Source organism: Mytilinidion resinicola (genome assembly GCF_010093595.1).
Source record: "Mytilinidion resinicola strain CBS 304.34 unplaced genomic scaffold BDZ99scaffold_35, whole genome shotgun sequence".
Classification (NCBI taxonomy): Eukaryota; Fungi; Ascomycota; class Dothideomycetes; order Mytilinidiales; family Mytilinidiaceae; genus Mytilinidion; species Mytilinidion resinicola.
This window is the reverse complement of record NW_022985471.1, coordinates 216,637-241,246: the sequence shown is the minus strand read 5'-3', so window position 1 is coordinate 241,246 and position 24,610 is coordinate 216,637. Positions and strand designations below refer to the sequence as shown.

The following is a 24,610-nucleotide window of genomic DNA, read 5'->3' as shown; positions in this document are numbered from 1 at the left end:
GTCCTCACGCACGCTCCGTCCTACCATCTGTGAGTGCATACATCCTGCCAACACAACAAAAGCCTATTATCGTGGCTCTAGGTACGTCTTGAGTGTGACATAGTCGCTGGATTGCTATGTACCAAGGGGATTTGTTGCTTGCACTATGCCAGTAATAGTGCTTGTTCTTGAGCCGTATTCATGAAGTAGAATGTATATTATGGTGAAAAACGTCCCGTAGATGCTCGTCTATCACTCAGGTTGCAGCACTACAACCTAGGATCAACAACTCATATGCTAGAAAGCTACTCCGAACATCAGCTGTGGAGAGCCCAGCTGAAAACTCAGCTGTGCAGTGTTCAGCTGAACTTACTAGCGCGCCACCCAGGGGGTGGCCCCCCTTCCTTCCCCTAGTATATATACAACTAGCTAGACGTCTATAGAAATCAGAGTTCACATCAATTTCAACCTGAGTCTATCATCAATCTATCTTCCAGCAATCTCCACCATTAGTCCCTCTTCAAAACCGATTTTCATCTCAAATCATTCATCCCATCTCACTAACATGAAGCTCATCACACTCTCTCTCCTCGCCACCCTCCTCGCCTCAGCAGGCATCACCAACGCCGAACCACTGTGCCAGACTCAAAGCGCAGGCTACTGTCAGGGCATCTACAAATGCAACCAGCGAGCCGACACCTTCTACGTTGACTGCGTATTCGGCATCTATGACAGCAACTGCAGCCTCGTTGGGCATAAGAATAGCCCCAATAACAGCGATGCCATTGGCGCTGGGGGAATCCCGTATACGGCTGTAGTCACAAAACTCGGGTTGTAACAGCTACAACCTAGGATCAACAACTCATACGGTTCACGGTCACCTACGTACAGGCACTCCCCCCCTTTTTTTTCTCTCCTTGATTCTCGTCCTTTGGTTGGTTGCTACTAGCGCGCACTCAGCGTGGCGAGGCCCTCTGTTCAGCTACACCAGGGTCCTCTCAGCGGTGTCCATTCCTTTCAGTTGGCCTCTATTCAGCTGAGCTGATAAGACCTAGGGGGTGGGCCATTTCCTATTAGTATATATTCGGCCCGTACGGCCACTACAATACAAGCAGAGTTCACATCAATTTAACCTGAGTACAAAGCATACCTGGTCCACCGACAGCTCGAAGATCAAGATGCAGTACAAGTATGGGGGCGTAGGTATTGGGAAGGCAGGATACCAGGGGGATTGCCAGGCAGAGTTTGGTCGCCGGTGTGCCTTTGTCAGGAGTGGCTTCAACTGCCAACCTTAGAGCTTAAATGGTATGTGTTCTCTTGTGCTTCTAGTTCTCTGTATTTGGTGGCTAAGGAATTCTAGGTTCTACTTTGGAAGCTCCACGCTGAGAAAGCCAGATAGCCGTTCGGCTCTAGACTGTCAGAGCACTAGGCATTTGAGAATAGGAGAAATATTTTGTGGACTTGCTCGAGGTCCTCGTTGTTGGGTGATGTGGTCTTCAGGAAGATTGTTAGTGTTGACATGGATTCTAGGGCTGGATTATAGAAGCTTCAATAGTTTACTAGAGGCTTGGCCAATATAAGTAGTTATAGTCCTTAATATAGATAATAAAATTGATTATAGTAGAACCCGGAGTTGGACAAGAAAGAAAGCCTTACAACACGCGCTATGCTCTTTTGGGCAGACGCTGAGCAAATCCGACTTCCCTGACCATCTCTACGCAATCTGTTATCATCACCATTCTGGATACTCTGGATGCCGCACTCGCATTGAAACTTTCCGAAGAGGCTCTGCTCCACGGAACTCAGGAAAGCCATCCGCAGCCGTCTTCAACCCCGCAATATCGTATTCTCTGACTCCAATCTGGAAACAGCATTATGATTCTCAATTCCATCTCAAATTCTGCTCAATTCATCTCTGTCTACTTTCTCATTCTCTTCTCTCTTGCAAACTATCATAATGTCACTCCTTAGTGCCCTCTTCCAACCCCTATACGACTCCATCTTCTCCACCCTCCCCTTCCACTAACGCTGGCGTATCTTCCTCCCTGAACCCATCCTCCTCCTCTCCGCAGCCCTAACCCTCCCGCAACTACTACACCATCTCCGTCCCAATCCGCCACGGCTCCACCCGCGCCCTCCTCTTCCTCCCTCCCTTAACCCCCCACCACTTCCCACAACACCGCCACCCCCCGCATCCCCTCCGTCTCTCCCTACACCCGGCGCCTTCGTATCCAGCCTCCCCGAAGCCACCGCCCCCTTCTGCACCCACCTCAGCACGACCACCTCCTCCGTCATCGTGTCAGCCACCTAAGGCTTCGCCCACGCCCACGCCACGCCTCCCCCACCGCCATCGACGACGTCGACGACGACGCGGTAACCCACCTCCTCTCCCCCGCCTTCTCCTCCTGCCTCCGCTCAAACCACGGCATCGAGATCAAAAAACGTCCTCTTCACGCTCGACGAGCGCGAAGGCGGTGTTGGGATACTACGCGCCAGCTGATATGAGATTGCGGCCGTGGGAGAAGGTGAAGTCGGGGGGTGGTTGGCCGGGTAGTGGGATCCGCTGGGGAGGCTGATGCGGCTATATGATGCGTATGCGGGGCCGGTGAGGGAGGGGGAGGTAGGGAATGCGAGACTTAAGTCATGTGGTGATGGGGGATGGGGTGGTTGCCGCGGGATCTGTTGTTGGTGGTGCCGGGTGTGGATGTGCTTGGGGGAGTTAGAGGGGGATGATGGTGCCACGAGCGCTCGAGAAGATAGAGGAGAGAAAGGGGGGTAAGAGGTGGAAGGGGAGGATTGAAGCGAGAAGTGTTTGAGGGATGTTTTCATGGATGGTTGGAGTGTGAGTTCTACTGTGAGGCCGGGCAGCTGGCTGTACCAACAGCGCCACAAAAGAGTGTGATTGAGAATCGATCTTGATTCTTAACTGCCAGCGACTTGCACGCTCACAAGTTAATGTTACCCGCAGGTCCTGACATCTACCCCTTTCTCTTTCCAGTTCTCAAAGCCGACCTTCTATCTTCCAGATCATGCCACAACTTATCGCATACTACAGTGCCCAACTTCTCCCCAAGCAGCGTCAGGAAGCCTTCGACCTATGCTGCTCACTCATCGCAGACGCTCACAGACGCCATGGGTACACCAACAGCCCTATCTAAATTCACCCAGGGAACTAACCCAAAGTCAACTCAACCGCATTTCTATCAAGCCCTCACTTTTGACGCAAGATACCCACTCCATTAGAATATCCGCTCTCTATATACTTGAAACCACACCTCTACCATCAAATCTCTCAACACCTCATCCCATCCAGATCACGTGACGCGATCAATCCAACGCCATCCCAAGTCCACCTCGTCTCCCCTCTCACGACGTAACCTAGAAGCCGAATTAGTCGCCGCCTCTATTCTATACATCCACAAAGTATACGAAGCAAAGCTTCAAGACGCACGGTCCAACACCAACACCCCACCACCAACAACCCCTCCTGCAAGCCACACATCGCGTCCACGGCGCCAACCTTACATCCCGCAGACATCCGGCCACCGTCTTTCCCATCACGCAAACCCCCGCTTCAGCTCACCCCGCAGGAGAAGCCGCTCGAGGCGCCGCCACGTGCCTCGATTTCTATGTAACCTACCACAAGCAGTGCGCCGTACATTAGATTCGCGTCAGACATCACGCTTCAAGGTGTGAGAGTATTGAGATTTCCATCGACAAACCGTCGCATTAGTTATTATAGTAATAGATTACCCACTGCCTTCCCCTCTTTCAGGCAGTCGTCGACTCCCCCATCCCATCCCATCCATCCCAAATCCAAACCCCCATGCCATCCCACCCCAAAAATGCAGCAGAGAAACCCCCTCCCATCCCGGGTTTCTCCTCTTCAAAAACTCCTTCCCATGATCTAGCGAGCGTGAAACTTTTTAAAGTTCGGTCGGGACAGCGAACGTTGTGGATGCGAATATACACTTAGTGGTACAGGAAGCGACTGGATCCGGGGTATCAAAGGGTGTTTGTTTGCGGGGGTGAGTTACGAGCGGGCGAGCGTGTCTCAAGCTCCGCTAGGCTCAGAGCCCCTTGAAAAAAGGTGATTACAAAAATGTGGACGAATACCGCTGAGAGGCCGTCAAATGGACAGGCCGGGTCGATGTAGAAGCAAAGAAGAAGGGGGTAACGGTAGGGTAAGGCTGGCCACGGGCGGAAGGATCCATAGGGTTGAAGGTGGTAGGATACCGGGCGTGTGCCGAAGGAATAGTTAGTTACGGTGGTAGAGGTGTGCTCGCGGAGGTGTGGAGGTAAACAAGGGTGGTCGGTTTCAGTAGCTTGAATGGAGGTGCCAGCCTAGGTATGCTCGACGCCAGTTCCAGCGGCGGGAACACAACTCTCCTTCTATGGGCCCAAAGTAATTGTCGTGAAAAGTAATTGAAGTGAAGTGGGATCTCAAATGGTCGCTGGGAAATGCTCAAATGAACTCCGTTGATGCATAAATCGTTAAGAGCGTGACCGTGTGAGGATGATCAAGATGGATGTATGGCGAGGTTGTTGATGAGGGGTTGGTGATTTATATCCAAAGTGTCGCAAATAGGTGATAGGGCGTGCTACCGGATTTGCTCGTGGTCGGAGTGTGAGGCGAGCGTGTCTCCTTCCCAGAGAGACTGGTGTTCGTCGATTGGACTCCTAGAGCCGGTCGATGGACTCCTCCCGCCAGACGAGTATGACGACGAAGATCCGACCGTCCACTCATCGCTGTCTGATTGAGGGTGAAATTCCTCATAGATGTCGAACATGCCGTGGGAAAAATCGTCTACTAGCTCCCCGATTTCGACGTAGTCATAATCCCAGCGGAATGTCTTGTCCATTTGTACGCGGGGAAGGAATTTGGCTCGGGCAAAGAAGAATGCGATTCCAGCGACTAAATCCATTAGCTTGTGAGAGTCAAACTTGAGGTGTGGAAACTTACGTAGACTACCTGCCACTAAATCGACAGCATAGTGATGGGATAGATACATGGTCGCCCACCACAGCCACATGGTGTAGAAAATGTAAATGGGCATCATCTTCGGGAACACATGGCCCATGAACAAGGTCTCGAGCGTCGCCCAACCAGAATGCAGCGAGGGGAAAGCTCCAAACACCATGGGTGACGCGTGGAAACCCGAGGTGTACAGATCAATCCCAAAAAGCTTGTCAATAGCCTTCAACCCAGCAGCATCGCCAGCCATGGAGTAATTTGCAGGAGCCAAGCCGTACATGTTCTCGTACCATGGCGGTGAGCAGGGGAAAATGAGCTGGATCATCACACCAGCCATGTTCATGTAACCAAAGGCTCTGGCGAATATGGGCATGGTTCCGGGAGGCCCCCAGAGGAAGAGACAACCGCACACGACCACGGGGGAGCCATAATGCGCAATGCCGTATGGTAACCACGCTAGGACATCCAGGACTACATTTTTGTGGACAGAGAGTATGTTGCTGAGGTTGGCGCCGTAGAGGATGTTCTCGAGGGCTGGGAGCACTCGGACCCAGATCGGAGGTCTGTAGTCGCCTGAGATGAATCTTTTTATAGAACGTTAGCCGACTGCGCCAGATTGGTTTCTGGCATGAAGTTCGCCGTGGGCTGTGCGGCCGCGTATAGGTATTCGCAGATCCGTGACACTTCCAGATTCGCCCCCAAAAAGTTGTGTGGCGCAGTACGAAAAAGAGGCCAACTTACTTGCAGCAGTAGAACAGCAGTAGCCACGTCAGGGCCGGCAGAAATGGCAACAGGAACTGGCGAGTTATGGGCATCAGGGCGCCGGCCATGAGGAGAGCCGCGGTGAAGGTCTTTGCAAATGGGCCAGGGGTCTCCATGACGGAGAGGGCGAAGATGGCAACGAGGGCCAGGATGAGGTACTGGGCGTCATAGTAGGACCACCGATGTGACCGCAGCGAGCGGAGTGTGTCCTTGGGGTTGAAGGAGGTCTCGAGCGAGCTGATGGAGGAGGTGGGCGACTGGCGGCTTCGTATCCGCGACTTGGTGGCCCTCCATTTCCTGCGCACGCGGTGGGGGATGAAGGCGCTGAGGGCCGGGACCCTTGTGCTGGACAGCATCTGGGGCGCTGGCGTGTCGAGGAAGGCAAATATGGACGACTTGGCCATCGCAGGCGACTCCAAAGCTCCTCAGAGGCAAGTGATCCGCGGACGGTCCGAACAATGGGTTGGAGAGGAGGGCGGCGCGGGACCGGCTCTGAGCGGCAACGGCGAGACTGCTGGGCGTCCGGAAGTTGGCTGAGGGCGGGGACAGTCTGGTGCCAGCTCGACTCGGGATCGTGAGGGAGTTGGAGAGCGTGGGCTTGGGGCGGCGGCGGATTATGAAGCTTGGGGGAGTGCTGGGCCGGGAGGGTCGGATCTGAGGCGTGCAATTTGCCAGGCCGGCCGAGAGAGCCAGCCCGAGAGCAGCCTCGCTGGTGGCACGCTTGGAGCCCGCGCCCGTCGAATCAGCGCCGTGCAAATCTCGTTTGCGCCCCGAGTGCGAGAGGATTGCTCGACCACAGCTGACAGCCGCCGAGGCGTGGAAAGGAGGCGCAGATTCAACACGCCGCGGGTTGCACGATGGGTGCGGTGGTGCTCCGGCAGGCGTGATGGACTCGAAGCAACCAGAGCCGCAGTGTGCGATGATAACGGGCAGCGCCATGTCGCGTGATGGCATAAACTCCATGTCGTCTTCTGCATCTGCTTCACAAGATGCGTCTGCGATAGGTGTGCTCCTCCGCGCGCGACATGGGCCTGCTTCCAGCCATCCATCACCAACACCCGTCAGCATCGCGATGCGCCCTCTCGTCCATAAACTGCCTCGCCTTTCCTTGTCCCGCGCGCTCCACGGCCTCATTTCGCGGTTGCGGCATAGTGCTTAGTCGTGTCCATGATGTCAGCCGACCGCGGTCGCGCAAAAACGCCAATTGTGCAGTCATGGCCGCTCTCCAGCTTTTCACCACCGAGCAGACGCCGCCCCAGCCTTGCCGCTGCCACAACGGCGTGCACTGGCTCGCAGAAAGCGTGATCGCTGCACAGCATCTCCGACTGTGCTGAAACCCGTTTCCTGCAGCACATCTCGCCTTGTCCCCGGACTTCCCAGACCTGTCTCTGGCGACAACCCCGCGCCTCGCTCAAAGCCCCATCGCCTGAAGGAGATAACAATACAGAATCCACAATCGATGGCATGCAAAGGCGGCACCTCGCTGATCAATCCTCCCGAGCCTGCGTGCAGGCCCGGAGTCTAGCAATCGCCGAAGCCGTTCCCCGAGGACCTCTCCGACTGCAATTTAACTTCAAAGCCAAGACTTCACCAGCCTCCCGACCCCAGTCCCCGGAAAAATCCTCCATTCAACTCACACCCGGCTCAACTCATGTAGAACCCCAGGGTCTGCCTCGCCCGTTTCATCCTCGGACACCACACGCAACCCCCAAGGCGCAGTGCAGTGCAGTTCGTCGCATCTACCACCCGCGCCACACCTCCAACCCAGCGCCCCAGCGCACGCACGAACAGGCATCCCAGCACCCCGTTCTGGCGGTTCGCGTTTCACCTCGCGCCGTACCGAACGGCACCCAGCACACGGGGCTGGCGGTGGTTTGAGCAACTTCGCTTCCTCCTGCCCCTGGATGACACCACTTGGTAGGGCTGGCCGCCTGGCAGGGCAACCCGCGCCCAGCTGCCGGAGCCGGTTGATTTTCCCTACCGCTGTAAACAGATTTGAAGGATTTGTCTCGGGTCTGTGCCTTGTCCCGTTGGCAGGGTGAACTGGCAGTTAAGTCTTCAGATGAACGCTGCGGGATGAGGATGGGCGCTGGATAGATTAATAACGGTGGGTCTGACTCTGGATTGGGGAATAGTGGGCTTTAATGGTAATCAGCTGGCGGGGATTTATAAATTATAGAAGATCTGTAGGTATACACTTTTCTATCACCGTCTGAAGTGCCTCGATACGCTTTCATAATCTACTCATGACGAAAGCTCATCATCTTGAACGATCAGCAAACTCGCTGAGGCGCCACAGACAGCGCTGCCCTTATGTATGCATATCTATTCGTTACGGTCGTCGGAGCAACATTTTCGGATCGCAAGACCTTGAAGGAGGCTTTGCGCTTTACATCACGAGTATGTTCACCGTACAATTTCTCATCATAAATTTGTATACACTCGTATACTACTGTTTGAAGCACCTAGAGACTTTCACAAATCTATTAAAGATGGGCCCTCATCATGCTGAACAATCAGTACCCTCGCCGAGGCACCTCGGACGGCACTATCCTCGTGTACGCAAATCTAGCCATTAAGGTCGTCAGAGCTCCAATGTCGGATTGCAAGACCTGGGATAAGGCATTGCACTTCGCATCACAAGTTAGACCTACGTAAGTACCTCGACCTGCTTTCGCAAATCTCAACAGGATAAAAGACTACCATTTTGGACAACCAGTAAACTTACTGGGGCACCTCAGACGGCGGTCTCTGGAGTTGAGGAGTTGGCAAGAGAGGAAGAAGTCTGATCAGTCTGTAAGGATGCAGGCGTCGGTCTTGAGTTGGTAAAAGATTGCTGTGCGGTTCTCGCCAGACTCTCATGCAATGTGCACCGTCTACACTTGTTTAGCGCTGTGTAAGGTACCTCGACCTGCCTTCACAAATCTAAACAGGATCAAATATCATCACTTTAACGAACCGGTAAACTCGCCAGGGCACCTCAGACGATGGCACCCGCTATCAGCACGACGCATTGCAGGGAAGAGATTTGGTCGAGATGGGTTACTTCATTGCAATTGTTGTGCAGTGTTCGCCATAGGTGTATATACTATGTGTACTGTGTACACCCAGCTACCACCGGCTGAAGCACCTTGTTCAGCTTTCCCAAATCTCACAGAGATGCGAGTCTATCATTTTGGAAAGTCAGTAAACTCGCTAGGCGCTATCCCGCGGTCACCACGAGGCAATACAGCAAGCACGACGGAGGAGAAATTTGACCAACTGGAATTCATTCATCTATGTTCTCATATTGGCATGCAACAAACACGCACTAGCTACACTTCTCCAACGCCGTCTGAAGTTCTTCAACGTATTTTTTTCACGCACTCCAATGAGATAGAAAATCTTCATCTTGGACGATCAGTAAGCTGGCTGGGGCACCTCAGACGTTGTCGTCACAATGGCAATACAGGGAAGAAATTTGAGCAAATGGGTTGATTCATTTAAATGATATGAAGTTCTGTGCAGCTAGCTACACCTCTCCAGCGCCGTCTGAAGCCCCTCAACATACTTTCACGCCTTCAAACGGGACAGAAAGTCATCAGCTTGCATGATCAGTAAACAGGCTGAGCCACCTCAGACGGTGTCGTCACAATACACTGCGGGGAGAAATGTGATCAAAGTGTGCTGAATCATTGCTTTCGCTATACAAGATCGCCTCAGGCAGTATTACCTACCCTCCACAATCCAAGCTAGCTACGCCTATAACGAGACCTTTCGGCCTCTACAAGCTACATAAGCAAGCACACACAGCATCCCCATCCCATATCAATCAGCATTCCAACAGGTCTCGAGCGAATTCATCAAGCTCAAAGATCTGAAACTGTCCGGGCCTCCACATATTCGTAAAGGATGGTTTCCGGTACTCGTTACTGATGTTCTTGGCCCAACTGTACAGCTCCACCTTCCAACCCTTCTTCAACGCCCGTTCGACGTTCTCCTTGAAACCGTCCGAGTACTCCGCTTCCGCAGCATCGCCGGTGGCTAAGACGATGGTCCCAGGCTCATCTGACGCGTCAAGCAGACTCTGCACCATTTTCAGGTGCAGAAGCTCGTCGACGCCCTGCTCGACCCACTTTTCCTCCTGCTGGGGAAGCTGCGGTGCTTTCGGCTCGGCGTATGTTTCAAAGGGGCTGTCTGAGCTAATGCCATAAGCAATGGGGCGCCGCCGTGGCTTCGTCCTGAGGTCCTGCTGCTGGAAGTACTTCTGTCTTTCGGTGAGTTCCCGGATTTTGAGGACTCGATCGAGGATGTGAGTTTCATAGCCGATCTTCCGCGCGGTCTCGAAGGCAGGTAGCTCGGGCTTACTGCCCACCAACACGCGCTTTGAAACAGGGCGCCGCCGTTCCATCAAGAGCGCTAAAGAATCAAAGGAAATATGCAGGTCTTCGTTGCGGAGACCCTTCGGGTAGCCGAGTAAGCGCTTCACTTCATGGTAGAAGCCAATGATGATATTCGACGCGTCTACAAACACATGAATACCGTTCATAGGTATAGTAAGCTGCATTGGCGCAAGGAGCCAATACTGGTCTTGAGGGAAACGCTGTCGAATTCTGGATGCCAGGAGGATATGACGATCGATACCGAAATTAAAACCGTATGCTGCAAGAAACGCGTGATTGAGAATGGGGACTGGCCCCTCAACCTGCGTTGGAGTGTCACGCTGGAAAGGATCGAGAGTCTGGGGGCGTTGCTCTATTTGCAACATTCCGGTTCCATAAAAGTCAGAAATAAGTGCTTGTGTCTTCGTCTGGTTCCGCGGTCCTTGGATAGCTGAAGGAAACAGGGTTGTCCTTGGCTTCGGAGGAGCAGACTGCGGAACTGAGGGAAAGCTCAGGGGCCTTCGCAGCGGAGTGATAGCGGCGTTGGCTACCTGCGTTGGCTCATCGGTGTCAGAAATGTAATTCTTCGCAAGAGCTTTCTGTTCGAATTGTGCTCGTTTCTTGGCCTTTCTTCGCTGCGTCTTAGTCGTCACATCCTCTACGGGCTGAGCAGACGGTACACCTGCTGTTGTTGCTCCACCTGTTGAGGCACTCCTGGCGGCGCCAAAGAGCTGTACAGTGTGCGCAAGCCTCTCGCTGGCGTCTGATTGGTCCGACGACAAGTCTAATAATAATTGAGGAACTTTCTGTTCTTCAACCGCAGATGTATATTCCTCGCTGGTTGTTTCTGAGGTCTCCGGAGGGAGGCCTGGGTGATCAAGGAGCTCGAACAGCTTGCCAAAGTCCCCCAGGGCCCCTCTCTTGACATCAGTAGCCTCCTCCTCTTCTTGATCACCGCCGCCTGGATCTTCATATTCCGTATCGTCGATAAGGGCCAGAGCGTGACCAAAGTCCCAAGTAGACTCCACCATTCGCGAAGGCATATCGGGGGACTGCAGGAAGTAATATTGGATTCGTGGGATTCTCGCAGTACTATGCGAGTACTATGCGCCTTGTGAGCAGGCACCACCTCGGGGATTGACAGAGGAAACTTACAGTGAGAGTTGTCGGCTGTGGGTTTCAGGCGCTTCGGCATAATCAGAGAGACTGTGGACTTGGGAATGATCGGTACCGAACGCTCTGCTGATGCTTAAACGCTGAAAAGACTGTGTAAGGACAAGGACAACTGAGGTAGGTAGGTTGGCGGGCGAGTTGTGGCGAGGATGAAGTCGAGGCGGGTGGTGATGTTATGGATGCGTCGGGGAAAAGCGGGGCCGCTTCACCGCCTTCGCCGAAGCGGCACATCGAAAATTAACAACCACGCGGGCACATTGATTGGCTCAAACGATTGAGAGTGTGGACCGAAGCGTAGTTGAAGAAGACAAGTAGGGACGGAAACACATACCGGTCTCAGGAACCCATCTGGCGTCCTCTCAAACCCCAATTGCATTCCATCTGATCCCCACCCAAACCCCACCATCAACGGACCCCTCCCCCAGATGATCCCCGCTACACCACCACACTCCACCAACCCAGAATCCTTGGGTGGGCCATGTCCGCCGACTTCTGGGCCGGCTACGTGAGCGGCGCTGCCGGCATCCTCATCGGCAACCCGCTGGACCTGGTAAAGACGCGCCTGCAAGCCGGAACATCCAGCCCAAGCCCAGACGCCTCGACCCCGGCGCGAAGCTTCAGAAGCAACTTCGATCATGCCGGCACCCTTGTGAAAGGTATGTGTGACGGGTCCCACGATCCACAAGACGGATACTTACAGGTGACCCAGGTGCCACCGCTCCAATCATAGGCTACGGCGCCCTCAATGCCATTCTCTTCGTCACCTACAACCGCAGTCTGAAACTCTTTGGCGATGACCCTGCCGTGCCATTGAACCTCTACAAAGTATGGGGTGCAGGCGCTATTGGCGGTCTAGCAACCTTCGTTGTCTCGGCGCCGACCGAGTTGGTGAAATGCAGAGCTCAGGTCTCCCTTACCTCAACTAGCTCGTGGGCAGTTGCAAGAGATACGTGGAAGCAAGAAGGGATTAGAGGGCTCTACCATGGCGGAGCAATCACTAGCGTGAGGGACGCTGTTGGTTACGGGTTCTAGTGAGCTTCCCGTTCCTGTGGCCGGCGGGTCACTAATGTCCATCCAGCTTCTGGTCGTATGAGCAAGCCAAACGCGTGACGCTCTCTCCTCAGGATTCAGATAGTCAGACGGCACTGAAGGTCATGCTCTGTGGTGGATTGGCCGGAGTCGTGACTTGGGCTTCCATCTTCCCGCTTGGTAGGCTATGGACTTTGCTCGAGGTCGATTCTTGCTGACTGGACTTCTAGACGTGGTGAAGACAAGAGTTCAGACTCAAGTGACAGGCGTTCCCCTTTCGACAGGCCCAGAAGAGGAGCAACGGTTGCTCGGGAGAGATGTAGAGGCATCTAAAGCAGAAAGTCAGAGACTAGGATCGATGCAAATAGCCAGACGGGCGTATCAAACCGAAGGACTGTCAGTCTTCTTCCGCGGGTTGGGGATTTGCAGCCTTCGAGCGTTTGTGGTGAATGCCGTGCAGTGGGCAGTCTATGAGTGGATGATGCAGCTGCTTACGCGGAAGGACTAGCGAGGAAAATCACATTCACCATAGATCAAAATCAAATAGTATGAAAACCGTTAAACCCAACTCCATTGACTGGTCAAAAGAGCCAGAAGACCGGTGTTGCATTTTAACAGTACATAAGACTTTTGTGTCTGAGTGGAGGAAAGAAATTGACAGGGTAAACCGCTCGACTTAAACCCAGGTAACCTTCCCCACAAAGCCGTTGTATTCGAGTAGGTAGAAGGTACCGCCAGCAAGCCACAAAATTTGAGTACCGAAGTATGTAACCCTTGCCCATATGAGCCCTGTGACAGGATGCATGGCAATTGGCCGAGCCGAGAATAGAAGAAGGAAAGAGAAAGAACCCAATGTCAAACCAATGTCAAGCCAATGAGCACTCTACATGATCTGATCCTGGGTAAGACCGCCGGTAGCCTCGGTTCCCTCCATAGCTTCACCTCCATTGGAAATGTTGGTGTATCGGACGTGGGAAAGACCAAGCGGGCGACCACCGTACTGATATCCAGTGAACTTGGCTGCATGAAGGTTAGTTGATATCTCTGAGCCTGACAGGACATTACGTACCAATGGCAGTGGCAGCGTCCTCCAACTTCTCGAACTGGACCACACCTGTGCCGCGGGAGCGACCATTTGCTTCATACTGGATCTCGGCGCGGCCGACCTTGCCGATGGTACTGAACAGCTCGACCAAGTCCTCATTGGAGGTCGACCAGGGAAGCTGGATGCCGTCAATTTCTGGCGTGGAAGGGAGGGTTGATTACGCTTACGTTGCGGACATATATGGTCTCGCTCTCCTCTCCGCCAGAGGTCGCGTAGTCGGTGAACTCGTTCGGGGGATTTGACGCGCCTCCTGCGTCGAAGCCACCAGCAGCCGGAGCAGGTGCACCGAAGCCACCACCGAAGCCACCGCGACCACCGCCGAAACCGCCGCCGAATCCTCCACGAGCACCTCCGAATCCGCCACGAGCACCTCCAAATCCTCCACGAGCTCCGAATCCTCCACCGAATCCTCCGCGGCCACCGAATCCTCCTCCAGGGGGAGCTTGGGCGAACCGGTCCTCGCGAACCTCGAGCTGGCGACCTTGCCAATCGTATCCGTTGAACTGTTGAATGGCGGTGCGGGCGTCATCCGCGGTCTCGAAAGCGACGATGCCGGATCCCTTCGGACGACCATCGGGAGCGACGTGAACATCTGCGCGGATCACAGAGCCGGTATGAGCTAATTTGGGGATCAGTGTGCTGTCGAGGAAAGCCTCCTTCACCTGCTTCCACATCAAGCTCAGAGTACGGGGGGGTGCCTACCAGCTTGTCTGAACAGATCCTTGAGATCCTGCCATCCCACATTGTAGGGGAGCTACACAATTACGTTAGCAGGCCATGCTGAAGTATACGAATATTGGGGGATAACAGACGTTGGCGACGTAGATCTGTCGGCCACCACCACCCGGGGTGGGTCCGAAGTTGGGTCCTCCAAAGCCTCCACGACCGATGCCTCCGTCGAATCCACCGCGCGCCGGCGGGGCAGTGAAGCGGGGTTCGGCCTCACGGTCCTGCAGATTTGTTAAGGATTTGTGCCCAGAATAATGTGTGGCGGGGAGCACTAGTACCTCGCGGACGTAGACCAGTCGGCCCATCAGGTTTTGATTGCTGAGCGTGTTGACCGCCTGTTGGGCTTGTTCCCTAGTAGCGTACTCGACGATTCTGCCATGTTTGTTAGCTATGAACCCTGGTGAGGAGGGAGGAGGAACGTACCCGCATCCCTATATACACCGGACAAGTCCCTACCGTCAATTTAATGTCCAACCAAAAAGAGAAATTTTTGTTCCATCTTAGACAAACCACACCTTTGACATTCCATTTGGAAGAAGTAACACGTCCGCGAACAGGACCTCGCCGGCTGTGGGATGTTAGCATGAGCAAAGGAGGGACGGCGGCGTGGTGACTGACCCTGTCGCATGAAATCTTTGAGATGATGCCATTTCACGTCGTACGAGAGGTTGCCGACGTAGACGCGGCGATCCTGCTGGGACGACTCCCGAAGAGACTGCATCATCTGTTCCTTGGCCTGAACGCGCTCCTCCGGGTTGCGGGTCGGCGCTCCTCGAGACGCGCCGTAAGAACCGGTGAACGAGGTGGCACCACCCTGGACAGCTCCACCTGGCGATCGGGAACGGCGGTCGGTGCGGCGGAAGTCCTCGCGGCTGCGGGAATGGCTACGTGGAGAGTAGGAGCGGCGGCTGCGACGCGGCGACCTAGAGCGACGGCGGGGAGAGCGGGAGCGCTCGCGCTGGAAGTCCTGAGCGTTAGCGTTGTCGATGGACATGATGGGCGCGTGCAACGGCGACGGTGCAGGCGCTGGCGTCCGGTTGTGGTGATGCGATGTTGGTGGTGAGTGCGACAGAGCTGTGAGGTCGGCGTTTGGAAGATGAGGTCAAAAACGGCGCTAGGGCGGCAGGTGCCGCCGCGCCAAACTTGGGCCTCACACCTCCGCAGCCATTGGAACCGCAGCGAAACCGCAACGCCACGCAGCGGCCTGCACCCCGGCGGGCAGCACAGCGACGAGAGCAGACAGAGGCACAGGAGGGGCGGGAGGCACTTACAGCTTGCGGACGGTAGCTGTCGGCGGAATCTGGCGAGCGTCAGGAGAGGGAACGAGGCCGCGGAGGATGCAGTGGGAAGAGCAGAGGAGCGTGAGGGTTCCTGGCAATGCCTGGGTGGAGACTCACCCATTATAGCACGAAAGAGGTAAGGACTCTGGGCTGCTCAGTGGAAGTCGCGTTTATGCAGGCGAACGGGGGAGGCAGGTGGGACAGGGGACGGTCTGCGAGGATGGGAATCGGCCTCCAACCAGTCAGGCGCGGCAGACGCTTCTCACAGGCTGAGCGGGTCTGTCTCTGCAGAGGATGCCTTCTTTGCCTTGTGCGCAGGCAGTGTCCTGGCCCGATGTGCCTAAACCGACGCCGCGACGGCCGCTGAGGAGGGTGCCGTTGCCCGCGGAGCGCCAATGGGATGCCACACAGCACTGGCACCGCGAAGGCGATGCAGCTGTGGAGAGATACCGACCGGACGGGCGCGTGAACGGGGTCGTTGGACGGCGGCGGACGGGAGCGCCGCTGCTGGTGCTGGACGCACGGCCAAGAGTGAGTGGGAGGGCGCCTGATAGCACAGTCTGTTAGTCGGTGGCCGGGTGCAGCGCAGAGTCCACGGCACGGCGACGGGGATGGCGATGGCGACTAGGAACTGGTGAGGTCGAGGACGTGGACAGCTTGGAGGAGAAGCGTAGAAGACGACGAAGCAAGCCGTGCTTGGGCCTCCCGGCGGCTCTAGAGCAGGGCGGAATCTATCTCCCAGCGCCACAAACACCACGGCCTCAGATGCCATGCCGCTGCCCGAACGTCACGATCTCTCCCGTTACGCTGCCTCGAGGTGACCGCGATCTCGCAGCGGACGGGCCCCGCGGTCACCACGCTGCCAGCACCCACGCAGGTACTCATATTGGGCCGCGGAGGCATCAGGTCCTCCCGCACCCGCCCGCCGCACCGCTCGCTTGGCGCATATCGAGGACGGCTGAGGAGCTGCCAGAGTTTGCAGCTGCTTCACGCCGGCCGCTTTGCGTGCTGGGCAGAGCCGTCGTCCTCCCGGCTGCGTGGGCAGCCAGCGCCTCCAACGCTCCGACGTCCCATTGGCGTCGAGATCCCACCCAGCATTCACTCTGGTCCAATCCCTCAGGTCTTCTCATCACACCGTGGCCGTGCGGGATCCCTGCACCTCCAGCATGCCCCTCACCCCCTCCAGCTCCATCTGCAACTTCTCCCGAGCCCTCAGCCTTCCTGCTGCAGAGCATCGCCGGCCGTCAGCGGGCGTCGTGCTGGTCTTGTTGGGCCGCACACCTCGTCGCCGCCGTGTGACGTGCGCTAGTATCTGATGCCAGCCTACGAAGAGGAGGGCGGCCGATTGCCCAGCCGGATCCCCTCGCATCCCAACTGGTGCTAAAAGAAGGCAACGGGGTTGCAGTGCTTGGCAGGCGTCGCACACGCAGCCCGCTTTTCAGGCCGGGCAGACTCGAGATCGTGCCGCCTGTGCAGAATCTGATGTGGGCCAGGACCGTGGCTATCCGTTTGTCACGGCGGAACGGGGACGACGGCACCTCATGCGCGAGCAGTCCAATCTGGCCGGCGACAGCTTCTCTGACGCATTCCACTCCATCCTCACTTCAACGTGTCTCTTTTCGGCCGACTTCGCTGCCGTATTCTATGCATCCGTGTGGGTCTTCAAGGTGATCGGTGAGGCAATCAGTTGCTCACTGCATCCATCACATGTCTGGGGAAGCGCCGTGCCAGACATCATGCACAGCTGAGGTGCAGCCACCATGATAGTGGCCTCTCTGGCACAAGAGGTAGGATATCCGCCCCCAACCCGCACCAAGCAGCGAAGCTCGCAAGACGAGCTGCAGACGGGCAATCACGATTGTCTTATGTCAGCGCAATCTCTGCCATGGGGGTTTCAGGTTGCTCCGACGGTAGGGCAGAGACAAGCTTTCCTGAACACCCGACGCACTGGGTTCCTCATGTTCCTTTCGCGAGACACTAGGGACCAATCTGCTTACCCTCCGCACTTCACTCACACTCTCTTCGATATCGCGTGGGGGTCCATGTTGGTTAATTTCTCTCGAATTGGGAATTTCTTCTTCTCTGCTTTCGCATTGGTCCAGGAATTATGATTATTCATCGATGGAGCCATCGTTTCTGCAGAAAACTTCATTCTCATTCGACTTCGTGAGCTTGAAAGTCGATAACATGTGCTCGATAGAAGGGTATGTTTCTTTGCGATTGTTTGGAGCCCATCGATATGCCTCAAAAGATATGTACAAGACGTATAGCAAATGTTTTGAACAATCTGCAACGTCGCCGAGCTACCTTAGATCGCGCTATCTGAAGCCTTGGATGGACTTAGGAAGGTAGGTATGTTGAGCATTTTCAGTTCACTATGTAGCAACCGGACCCCCCGAAGTCTACCCTTACAATCGAGATTTCATATCTGGGCACGCCACTGACTTCATCTTTCGGCCGTGGACGGTTGCGACGGATGTGTGAGTCAGCTTCGAATGGCTTCTCTCCCGCTTCCATATTCGACAAAAGACGACCACAGCTCCGAAGTCGATCCGTGTTGAAGATATTCGCCGTCCGCCATCCGTCTTATCCTGAATTACAGTGGACCAACAAACTGAACTCCGAGAGAATTGCGCAAATCCAGTCTCAAGCTAGCTCAGACGCGATTTCGTTGGGTCGCCTAAAAGCAAAACTAGCATCCATCGAGCTAAGCGAAAACCACAGAATCTGAGAGAGTTCAGTCTAACCGAATACAGTTTTGAGTCTAACCTTATTTCGGCTAGCGTCGGATGAGACTCGGAAAATGCTCATCGCGGAATCACGAGAGTATGAAGTTTTGGCCGCGATAGGAAAAGCATGCTCTAGAACTTCAGGGTATCTGAATCTTATACGCCGCGCTCTTTAAAGTTCTCCGTGTACGTCAAGTACATATATATATATATATATATGTCGGTGCTGCCGCTTCAAATCTCATTCTCATCATATTCACTCGCACGTCTCAATCGTCCTCCAATGATTACACGCTCAAACACTATGACTTCCTTTAATCATCTCGAGCGGGATGACTCCTCGTCCGAAACGACGAGAACAGATGACCGCGTAACCCGCTACAGTTCAATCGTCAGTCGCAGAGACAGAGAACCAATCCCATTCAACGAAGACTTAGTCAATCTCCCCTCGCGAACGCTCAGCAACGAGGCAAACCTCGAAGAATATACCCAAGAAACAATCGACGGGCAGATATTACGGGAGGTCAAGTCGAATACTACAGGAGTTATCGAAAGATATGAGCTCGTCACATGGAAGATAAACGACCCCGAAAATCCCAAGAACTTTTCCAAAGCGTACAAATGGTACTGCACCATGGTAGTGGCAATAACTTGCTTCGTGGTGGCTTTCAACTCCGCTGTAATCACAGCAGATCTAGAAGGAGTGGCTAGGGAATTCAACGTCAGCGAGGAAGTAGCACTCTTGACTATCACGGTATTTGTTATAGGGTTTGGTGTCGGTACGTCGCCCATCGTTCCTTTCATAGAAACTGTGACTAACATGAACCTCTAGGCCCTATGGCATTTGCCCCTCTCAGTGAGATCGTCGGCCGAAGGCCCATTTACGCAACCACTTTGCTCGTGGCTGTCATCTTCACGATTCCTGGATGCGTCGCCAAAAACATACAAACTTTGATTGTGACTCGTGCCCTTGCGGGTATCGCTTTCTCAGCCCCAATGACCCTCGTGGGTGGTACTTTGGCCGATCTTTGGACTACTGAAGAGCGAGGTGTTCCCATGGCCGCATTCAGCGCCGCACCATTCATCGGACCCGCCGTAGGACCACTCGTTGGGGGTTTCGTTTCCGATGGGCTGGGATGGAGGTGGCTATACTGGCTCCAGTTGATTCTATCAGGCTTCGTCTGGGCCATGATCACCTTCACCGTCCCCGAAACCTACACACCAAAGCTTCTATCTCGTCGCGCAGCAAAACTACGAGCCTCCACTGGGGATAGCAAGCATGTCACAGAAGAAGATCTCGACATGCGACCACTCAGTCAAAGACTACGTCTCTTCTTAGTCCGTCCGTTCCAGCTGCTCTTCCAAGAGTACATCGTGTTCTTTGTATCTGTGTACATGTCCGTTCTTTACGGTCTGCTCTACATGTTTTTCATCGCGTAAGTATCCTACCCAAAAGTCAAGGCACACTCTTCTAACAATATCAACAGTTTCCCAATCGTATACCAGAAAGGCAAAGGCTACTCAGCTAGCAAGACCGGCCTGATGTTTATCCCGCTCGCCGTCGGTGTCCTCTGCAGTGCCGCATGTGCGCCCTTCGTTAACAAGCACTACCTCACTCTCTGTAAAAAGCACAACGGCAAACCCCCAGCAGAGGTCCGCCTCATCCCAATGATGATCTCCTGTTGGTGCATCCCAATCGGCCTCTTCATCTTCGCCTGGTCCTCATACCCCCGACTCTCCTGGGCTGGCCCCGCTTTCGGTGGCTTCCCTGTCGGATTTGGGTTTATTTTCCTCTACAACTCCGCCAACAACTACCTCGTCGACTCATACCAACACCAAGCTGCGTCTGCACTGGCCGCGAAGACGTGTATCCGGTCGTTCTGGGGCGCCAGCGTCGTGCTCTTCACCAACCAGATGTACAACCGACTCGGATACCAGTGGGCTAGTTCGCTGCTCGGCTTCATTGCACTGGCGTGTTGCGCTATCCCATATGTGTTCTACTTCAAGGGCGCGGCGATTCGGAAGTATTCGAAGTTTGCATATAGCCCAGATGAGGAGAATATGGGTCTTGAGAAGGACATCGTTTAGGCGACCAGCGAGCTTCGTCTTCGAGGCTTTAAAGCATAGCATACCTTTCTACTACGCATATTTTCTTCATTCTAGGCGTTTTCTTCACGATATCCTAGATTCGAGTAATGGTTCGGAGACTGTACATACATAGCGCTTTGCATTTGGGTATAGAGGTGTCTGGGTTTTGGGTGCATCGGTGGGAAGGAATCAGTACAGTCTCCACGTTATAACGTTACTCTAATTTAGACAGTTTCTACAAACAAATAAACTGGTAACCATACTATCCCACGAGTTCTCATAGTTGTCCATGTATAATTCGCTAGTGAGCTCTTCAAGCTATTGAATAAATCTAGCGACGTCTGACGATAGTCCTGAGAGCGCTTTCACGGTCTGATTTATCAACACGGGAAGCTTCCAGGAGCTGCAATCTGGGATTTTGATTAAGATGATCTTCGCACATAAAAGAGCCGGCTGCCTCATAGAAACAGGGGCAGGAAAAATCGCAACTTGATCTGTCGTCGACTGGTTGATTGATGGAGATACGAAGCCAAGTAGTTCAAACCTTTGTATATAACCATATTCCTCCGTCTTGAGGTATTCTAGCTAAGCTACAAAGTAGCTGTCCAACGACTCAACACGATGAGCTTTCATCTGCTGCCAATTTATGGGTGCGGGTTGAGAGAGATCCAGCAGTGGCAAAAGGGTATTTCAAGATCAACTTGAAGCGCAATGACGTAGGCATAGAGATAGAAGAAATAAGAGAATTTATAGTTAACTGTTAACTAACTAGTTAGTTATCCACAGCGAGCTTACTCAGCACTCCCTTTATGCAGGCTTATCCCCATTCGTGACGTCCCGTGGACCCGCATTTTAGTTGTCCATCCGCGAAAGACCGAGGGGCATCTCTGAACAACACCGACGCCAAAGACGAACCTAAGCCTTCGAAGCGCGATGGACATGGATAACAATAGTCCTCCTGCCAGCATCTCTTTCCCCCAAGATACGCCGCCGCGTGCCGATGTGGACGAGATCTTGCGCCGGAAGCGCAAGGCGAGAGAGTACAAGGTGCGTACTGCCTCAGCTCTTTGTACAAGCTTGTCGAGCTTCATGTGAAGCTGTCACCTAGAACGTATAGGGCCAAGCATTCAAGAGAAGAAGAAACCAATGGTTGCCGCTCAATGGAGTCCACTGCTTCCTTGGACGCGACGATTTGCGAAAATCGCGCAATCTTTCAATTGAAGGCGCATAAGCTAACAAGCAGAGTATAGGCGTGCTATCCTTGCCGGCAACGCAAAGTCAAATGCGACCAAAACGTGCCTTGTAAGACCTGCATAGGTAAGCTGTCAGTGGATGTCCTACACTTGGATCTGGACCTCATGTAGAAACGAACGTTGGTGACGGCACCCTCTGGATTGGCCCAGCGAGATATCAGCATGACACAGCTGCACGTTTTCTCTGTCTTCGAAGACACGTTCAGATGCTTCAGGCCGTGCCAAAAGTGAACACACCTCAACCTAGCTAACTTTCGCAATAGATCGAGAACACGCAGAACTATGTACCTACCACCCCCCGGCCGAGATACATCCCCCTGCGAAGCGTATAAGTATGGGCGTAGGCGCAGGCGTGGGCGTGGGACACAATAATAACGACTTTTCAAACGGCATGGTACACATCCACGGAGGGACTGTAACTCTTCCGCGCGAGGACTGGGATCGCATATGCGCGAAGCTGCAGAGTGCGGAGAAATCTCTGTCAGACCTGAAAAACTCCATAAACAACGTATCCGAGATCCCATTGAACGGCGCATCAAATGGATACTCCCCAGGGACAATGACGAACACACCACTAGCCGCAAACGCTCCGCTGGATAACGAGCAACGACACGTGCGGACCCAAGGCATACACACCCAAAACGACCTCACAGGACAGACTATTCACATAGGCCCCAGCTCTGTCCCGGCATTGGTCATGGCGCTTGGTCGTGGGGAGACTCAATGGCCTGGGGTGCAAGACCTTTTAGGAAAGAAGAGCATTCTGCCCGTATTTGGACTGGATAACGAGAGTGCCACATATCCATTCGTGGATCTCTGGGGACTGCCACATGGATCCTTAGCACGAGCAAACGAGCTCGCTAATGCGCTACCGACTGACTCGGAATGCTTAAGCTTCTTCCGTTGCTATCGAGAGACCGCCCACATTGTTTACCCAGCAGTTGCAGATATCGAGCAGTTTGAGTCAGATATATTGCTATTTCTCATCAATCGCGCCAGCGCACAGTCGAGCAGTGATGGACCCACGGGCGTTACAGAAGAAACGATTTACGGGAAAAGCCTACAATGGATTGGGCTTCTCTTTGCAATTCTGGCATCTGGATGTCAATGTTCGGGTCTCCCTCGAAAGGAACGGGAATTGACCTCACAGGTCTACGTCTGCTGCAGTTTTGAGTGTCTTCGATTCACTAATTTCCTATCCCACGCGACATTGGAGAACATCCAAACAATGCTGATTCTGGGAAACGTCATTTCGAACAACATGAATGCTGGCGTGGCTTGGTCACTGATGGGACTTACAGTTCGTCTGTCACAGACTCTTGGGCTACACCGAGTCTGTCCTCCATCAGTTGCGCCTCAAGTTAAGGCTGTTCGGAGTAAAGTCTGGTGGGCTCTCCTGTGGCAAGACAGCCTTCTATCCATTTCCTACGACAGGGCTTCATCCACAACCACAATCGATCACACGGTCCCTCTTAGCCAGACATCAACCCCGGGCACCAGAACATATGTAGAGTGCATGTATCGGTTATGTAAAGTGGGTCTGGATATTGTTCGGGAGCGGCAGCAACCTCAAAATTCCAACGACGCTTTGATGCGCATTACAGAACACCGTAACCAACTCCAGGATATCATGTTCGACGCTGCAGACTATTTGAAAGATTCGCGGAGGTGTCGGTCAATGAGGGATCAGCTGGAACACTGGGCACTCTATCTCCATGTCTCATACATCACCTCAGAGCTTTGTCGCCCTGCCATCAGTCCCAGCACTGCAGCCTTTGACCTATCGAAGACATTGCGTAAGACGTGCATTGACAGTCTAGCAAACACCGTGGAAGCCTTCCTAGGTCTGCAAAACATGACTCCATTCGCAACTCGATCATGGGCATCCGTCCATCGATCACTCAGCTCAGCACTCCTACTCGGTATTATCGGCGAATCGTCGCGCAACGAGCGCGCAAAAACGCTGTTGATGAATCTGGTGTCGGTTTTAGGGGAGCTTTCGTCCAGCGTGGATCCAGCAGAACTTTCGGCGCCGATTACTCGTTCGGTTGCCGCGCTCCAGAGACTCATTACGATTCAACAAAGCCCGAGGGCCCCAAGATCAACCACATCGCAGTCTTCTCCGTCGACCACAAACTACACGCTCGAGGATTTGAATGGCGCCTTGAACTTCGACGACACTTCATTCATGACGCAGTCTCCTATTATTGGGTTGGATATGGAGGCGTCGCCGTATGCGTTGATGGATTCAATTATCTGGGGTGCTAAGAAGACACCTTGAATTTGCAAGAGCAATGGTTAGAGAAATTTAATAGCGCCAAAGACGCCTTAAATTGCGGGATGATTCCCGATGTGGTCGCTCGGGGTGGTTCATTCAATTAGGGAGGGCTTCAAATAGAGGAAAGCGTAGAATGGGTTGGACAACGAATGATGCCTGTAAGTGCTCGAATATCTATTCTTGAGTGGATATAGCCTAATACAGTGTCACTGACTAGGTGGAGGAAGGTTGTGCAATGTAAAAATTGATAACTCCTTCTGGGGACGCCTACGGTAGACAAGCTAGAACGCTGTAGCAAGAGCCTGCTTACCCCTTTCTACCACTACTTGCGGTGCTTCTATGTATTCCTATAACCCGGAGCGACGGGCCACGCATTCCGTCTGTGTCCACCTATAATTCATACCAGAGGTGACCCGGCAAAAGACCGCCTTGCTGAAATGAATGGCTTTCATCTCATTCCCATTACTCAAACTTATCTTGAGACTCTTCAAGCGGCGCTAGATTAGTGCCAATACCCTGATATCGCACTATTGGCTTCGAAGATGGGTAAGTTTGTCGCAATCGATAGGCATCTACGCCTTGGCATATAAATATTGAGGTCACCTGAACGGCACGCCGAGAATGACCAAAGATGGGATGAGTTAGACTAGGCAAGCATGTGATTCGGCCTTTCAAATTTATAATGGGATTCCAGCATCAAAGTGAATGTATCAAGGCTTCTTTATTTTCTTTCGCCGTCACTAACGATGGGTCAATGTAAGATTCGGGTTGTTCGGCTGCGGAACCACGGTTTGTGCAAAGCTTGACCTTTTGCAATCTTTGTCATTCCCTACACATATGTTTCGTCCTAGACGGGTCTATATTATGTC

At 53.6% G+C, this 24,610-nt stretch overlaps 11 protein-coding genes across 11 annotated transcripts; 6 read left to right on the top strand and 5 right to left on the bottom strand.

Annotated features, from left to right (window-relative positions):
* Window positions 1–2,375: 2,375 nt before the first annotated feature.
* BDZ99DRAFT_469267 (uncharacterized protein) lies at window positions 2,376–2,844 on the bottom strand. The gene has a single exon (XM_033721456.1). It carries the CDS (start codon window positions 2,806–2,808, stop codon window positions 2,395–2,397), a length of 414 nt encoding a protein of 137 aa, XP_033568947.1. The 5' UTR covers window positions 2,809–2,844; the 3' UTR covers window positions 2,376–2,394.
* A 19-nt stretch (window positions 2,845–2,863) lies between these two features.
* Window positions 2,864–3,445, top strand: BDZ99DRAFT_469266 (uncharacterized protein). The gene has a single exon (XM_033721455.1). It carries the CDS (start codon window positions 2,935–2,937, stop codon window positions 3,220–3,222), a length of 288 nt encoding a protein of 95 aa, XP_033568946.1. The 5' UTR covers window positions 2,864–2,934; the 3' UTR covers window positions 3,223–3,445.
* Window positions 3,446–4,580: 1,135 nt separating this feature from the next.
* On the bottom strand, window positions 4,581–6,120 carry BDZ99DRAFT_492343 (aureobasidin resistance protein Aur1; the record flags this gene model as incomplete). The annotated part of the gene is made up of 3 exons (XM_033723158.1): window positions 4,581–4,894; window positions 4,943–5,538; window positions 5,696–6,120. The coding sequence occupies 3 exons, from the start codon at window positions 6,118–6,120 to the stop codon at window positions 4,581–4,583; spliced, it is 1,335 nt and encodes a 444-aa protein (XP_033568945.1).
* Window positions 6,121–7,778: 1,658 nt separating this feature from the next.
* Window positions 7,779–8,438, top strand: BDZ99DRAFT_212107 (uncharacterized protein). Its single transcript, XM_033713356.1, has one exon. The coding sequence runs from the start codon at window positions 7,963–7,965 to the stop codon at window positions 8,293–8,295; it is 333 nt and encodes a 110-aa protein (XP_033568944.1). The 5' UTR covers window positions 7,779–7,962; the 3' UTR covers window positions 8,296–8,438.
* BDZ99DRAFT_212108 (uncharacterized protein) lies at window positions 8,439–9,347 on the top strand. Its single transcript, XM_033713357.1, has one exon. It carries the CDS (start codon window positions 8,582–8,584, stop codon window positions 9,191–9,193), a length of 612 nt encoding a protein of 203 aa, XP_033568943.1. The 5' UTR covers window positions 8,439–8,581; the 3' UTR covers window positions 9,194–9,347.
* On the bottom strand, window positions 9,196–11,376 carry BDZ99DRAFT_429198 (uncharacterized protein). Its single transcript, XM_033717214.1, has 2 exons — window positions 11,233–11,376; window positions 9,196–11,180 (listed from the first exon to the last, which is right to left on the bottom strand). The coding sequence occupies exon 2, from the start codon at window positions 11,118–11,120 to the stop codon at window positions 9,528–9,530; it is 1,593 nt and encodes a 530-aa protein (XP_033568942.1). The 5' UTR covers window positions 11,121–11,180; window positions 11,233–11,376; the 3' UTR covers window positions 9,196–9,527.
* Window positions 11,377–11,531: 155 nt separating this feature from the next.
* BDZ99DRAFT_469261 (mitochondrial carrier) lies at window positions 11,532–12,948 on the top strand. Its single transcript, XM_033721454.1, has 4 exons — window positions 11,532–11,906; window positions 11,960–12,281; window positions 12,329–12,459; window positions 12,510–12,948. The coding sequence occupies exons 1-4, from the start codon at window positions 11,729–11,731 to the stop codon at window positions 12,785–12,787; spliced, it is 909 nt and encodes a 302-aa protein (XP_033568941.1). The 5' UTR covers window positions 11,532–11,728; the 3' UTR covers window positions 12,788–12,948.
* Window positions 12,949–13,162: 214 nt separating this feature from the next.
* BDZ99DRAFT_492341 (RNA-binding domain-containing protein) lies at window positions 13,163–15,107 on the bottom strand (the record flags this gene model as incomplete). Its single annotated transcript, XM_033723157.1, has 8 exons — window positions 13,163–13,299; window positions 13,349–13,502; window positions 13,552–14,003; window positions 14,087–14,138; window positions 14,197–14,334; window positions 14,392–14,475; window positions 14,629–14,681; window positions 14,732–15,107. The coding sequence occupies 8 exons, from the start codon at window positions 15,105–15,107 to the stop codon at window positions 13,163–13,165; spliced, it is 1,446 nt and encodes a 481-aa protein (XP_033568940.1).
* A 313-nt stretch (window positions 15,108–15,420) lies between these two features.
* BDZ99DRAFT_212032 (uncharacterized protein) lies at window positions 15,421–16,234 on the bottom strand. Its single transcript, XM_033713355.1, has one exon. The coding sequence runs from the start codon at window positions 16,163–16,165 to the stop codon at window positions 15,734–15,736; it is 432 nt and encodes a 143-aa protein (XP_033568939.1). The 5' UTR covers window positions 16,166–16,234; the 3' UTR covers window positions 15,421–15,733.
* Window positions 16,235–18,426: 2,192 nt separating this feature from the next.
* On the top strand, window positions 18,427–20,210 carry BDZ99DRAFT_492340 (MFS general substrate transporter; the record flags this gene model as incomplete). Its single annotated transcript, XM_033723156.1, has 3 exons — window positions 18,427–18,901; window positions 18,955–19,558; window positions 19,610–20,210. The coding sequence occupies 3 exons, from the start codon at window positions 18,427–18,429 to the stop codon at window positions 20,208–20,210; spliced, it is 1,680 nt and encodes a 559-aa protein (XP_033568938.1).
* Window positions 20,211–21,143: 933 nt separating this feature from the next.
* Window positions 21,144–23,952, top strand: BDZ99DRAFT_552302 (uncharacterized protein; the record flags this gene model as incomplete). The annotated part of the gene is made up of 3 exons (XM_033727052.1): window positions 21,144–21,257; window positions 21,461–21,527; window positions 21,727–23,952. The coding sequence occupies 3 exons, from the start codon at window positions 21,144–21,146 to the stop codon at window positions 23,742–23,744; spliced, it is 2,199 nt and encodes a 732-aa protein (XP_033568937.1). The 3' UTR covers window positions 23,745–23,952.
* Between the last annotated feature and the right edge of the window lie 658 nt (window positions 23,953–24,610).

Bases quoted from the DNA above. Each gene is read 5' to 3' on its own strand.
- BDZ99DRAFT_469267 (XM_033721456.1), bottom strand. From the start codon at position 2,808: ATGAAAACATCCCTCAAACACTTCTCGCTTCAATCCTCCCCTTCCACC.
- BDZ99DRAFT_469266 (XM_033721455.1), top strand. From the start codon at position 2,935: ATGTTACCCGCAGGTCCTGACATCTACCCCTTTCTCTTTCCAGTTCTC.
- BDZ99DRAFT_212107 (XM_033713356.1), top strand. From the start codon at position 7,963: ATGACGAAAGCTCATCATCTTGAACGATCAGCAAACTCGCTGAGGCGC.
- BDZ99DRAFT_212108 (XM_033713357.1), top strand. From the start codon at position 8,582: ATGTGCACCGTCTACACTTGTTTAGCGCTGTGTAAGGTACCTCGACCT.
- BDZ99DRAFT_429198 (XM_033717214.1), bottom strand. From the start codon at position 11,120: ATGCCTTCGCGAATGGTGGAGTCTACTTGGGACTTTGGTCACGCTCTG.
- BDZ99DRAFT_469261 (XM_033721454.1), top strand. From the start codon at position 11,729: ATGTCCGCCGACTTCTGGGCCGGCTACGTGAGCGGCGCTGCCGGCATC. The intron at 12,282-12,328 runs GTGAGCTTCCCG...ATGTCCATCCAG, and splicing joins GCTGTTGGTTACGGGTTCTA to CTTCTGGTCGTATGAGCAAG. The intron at 12,460-12,509 runs GTAGGCTATGGA...CTGGACTTCTAG, and splicing joins GGCTTCCATCTTCCCGCTTG to ACGTGGTGAAGACAAGAGTT.
- BDZ99DRAFT_212032 (XM_033713355.1), bottom strand. From the start codon at position 16,165: ATGGCATCTGAGGCCGTGGTGTTTGTGGCGCTGGGAGATAGATTCCGC.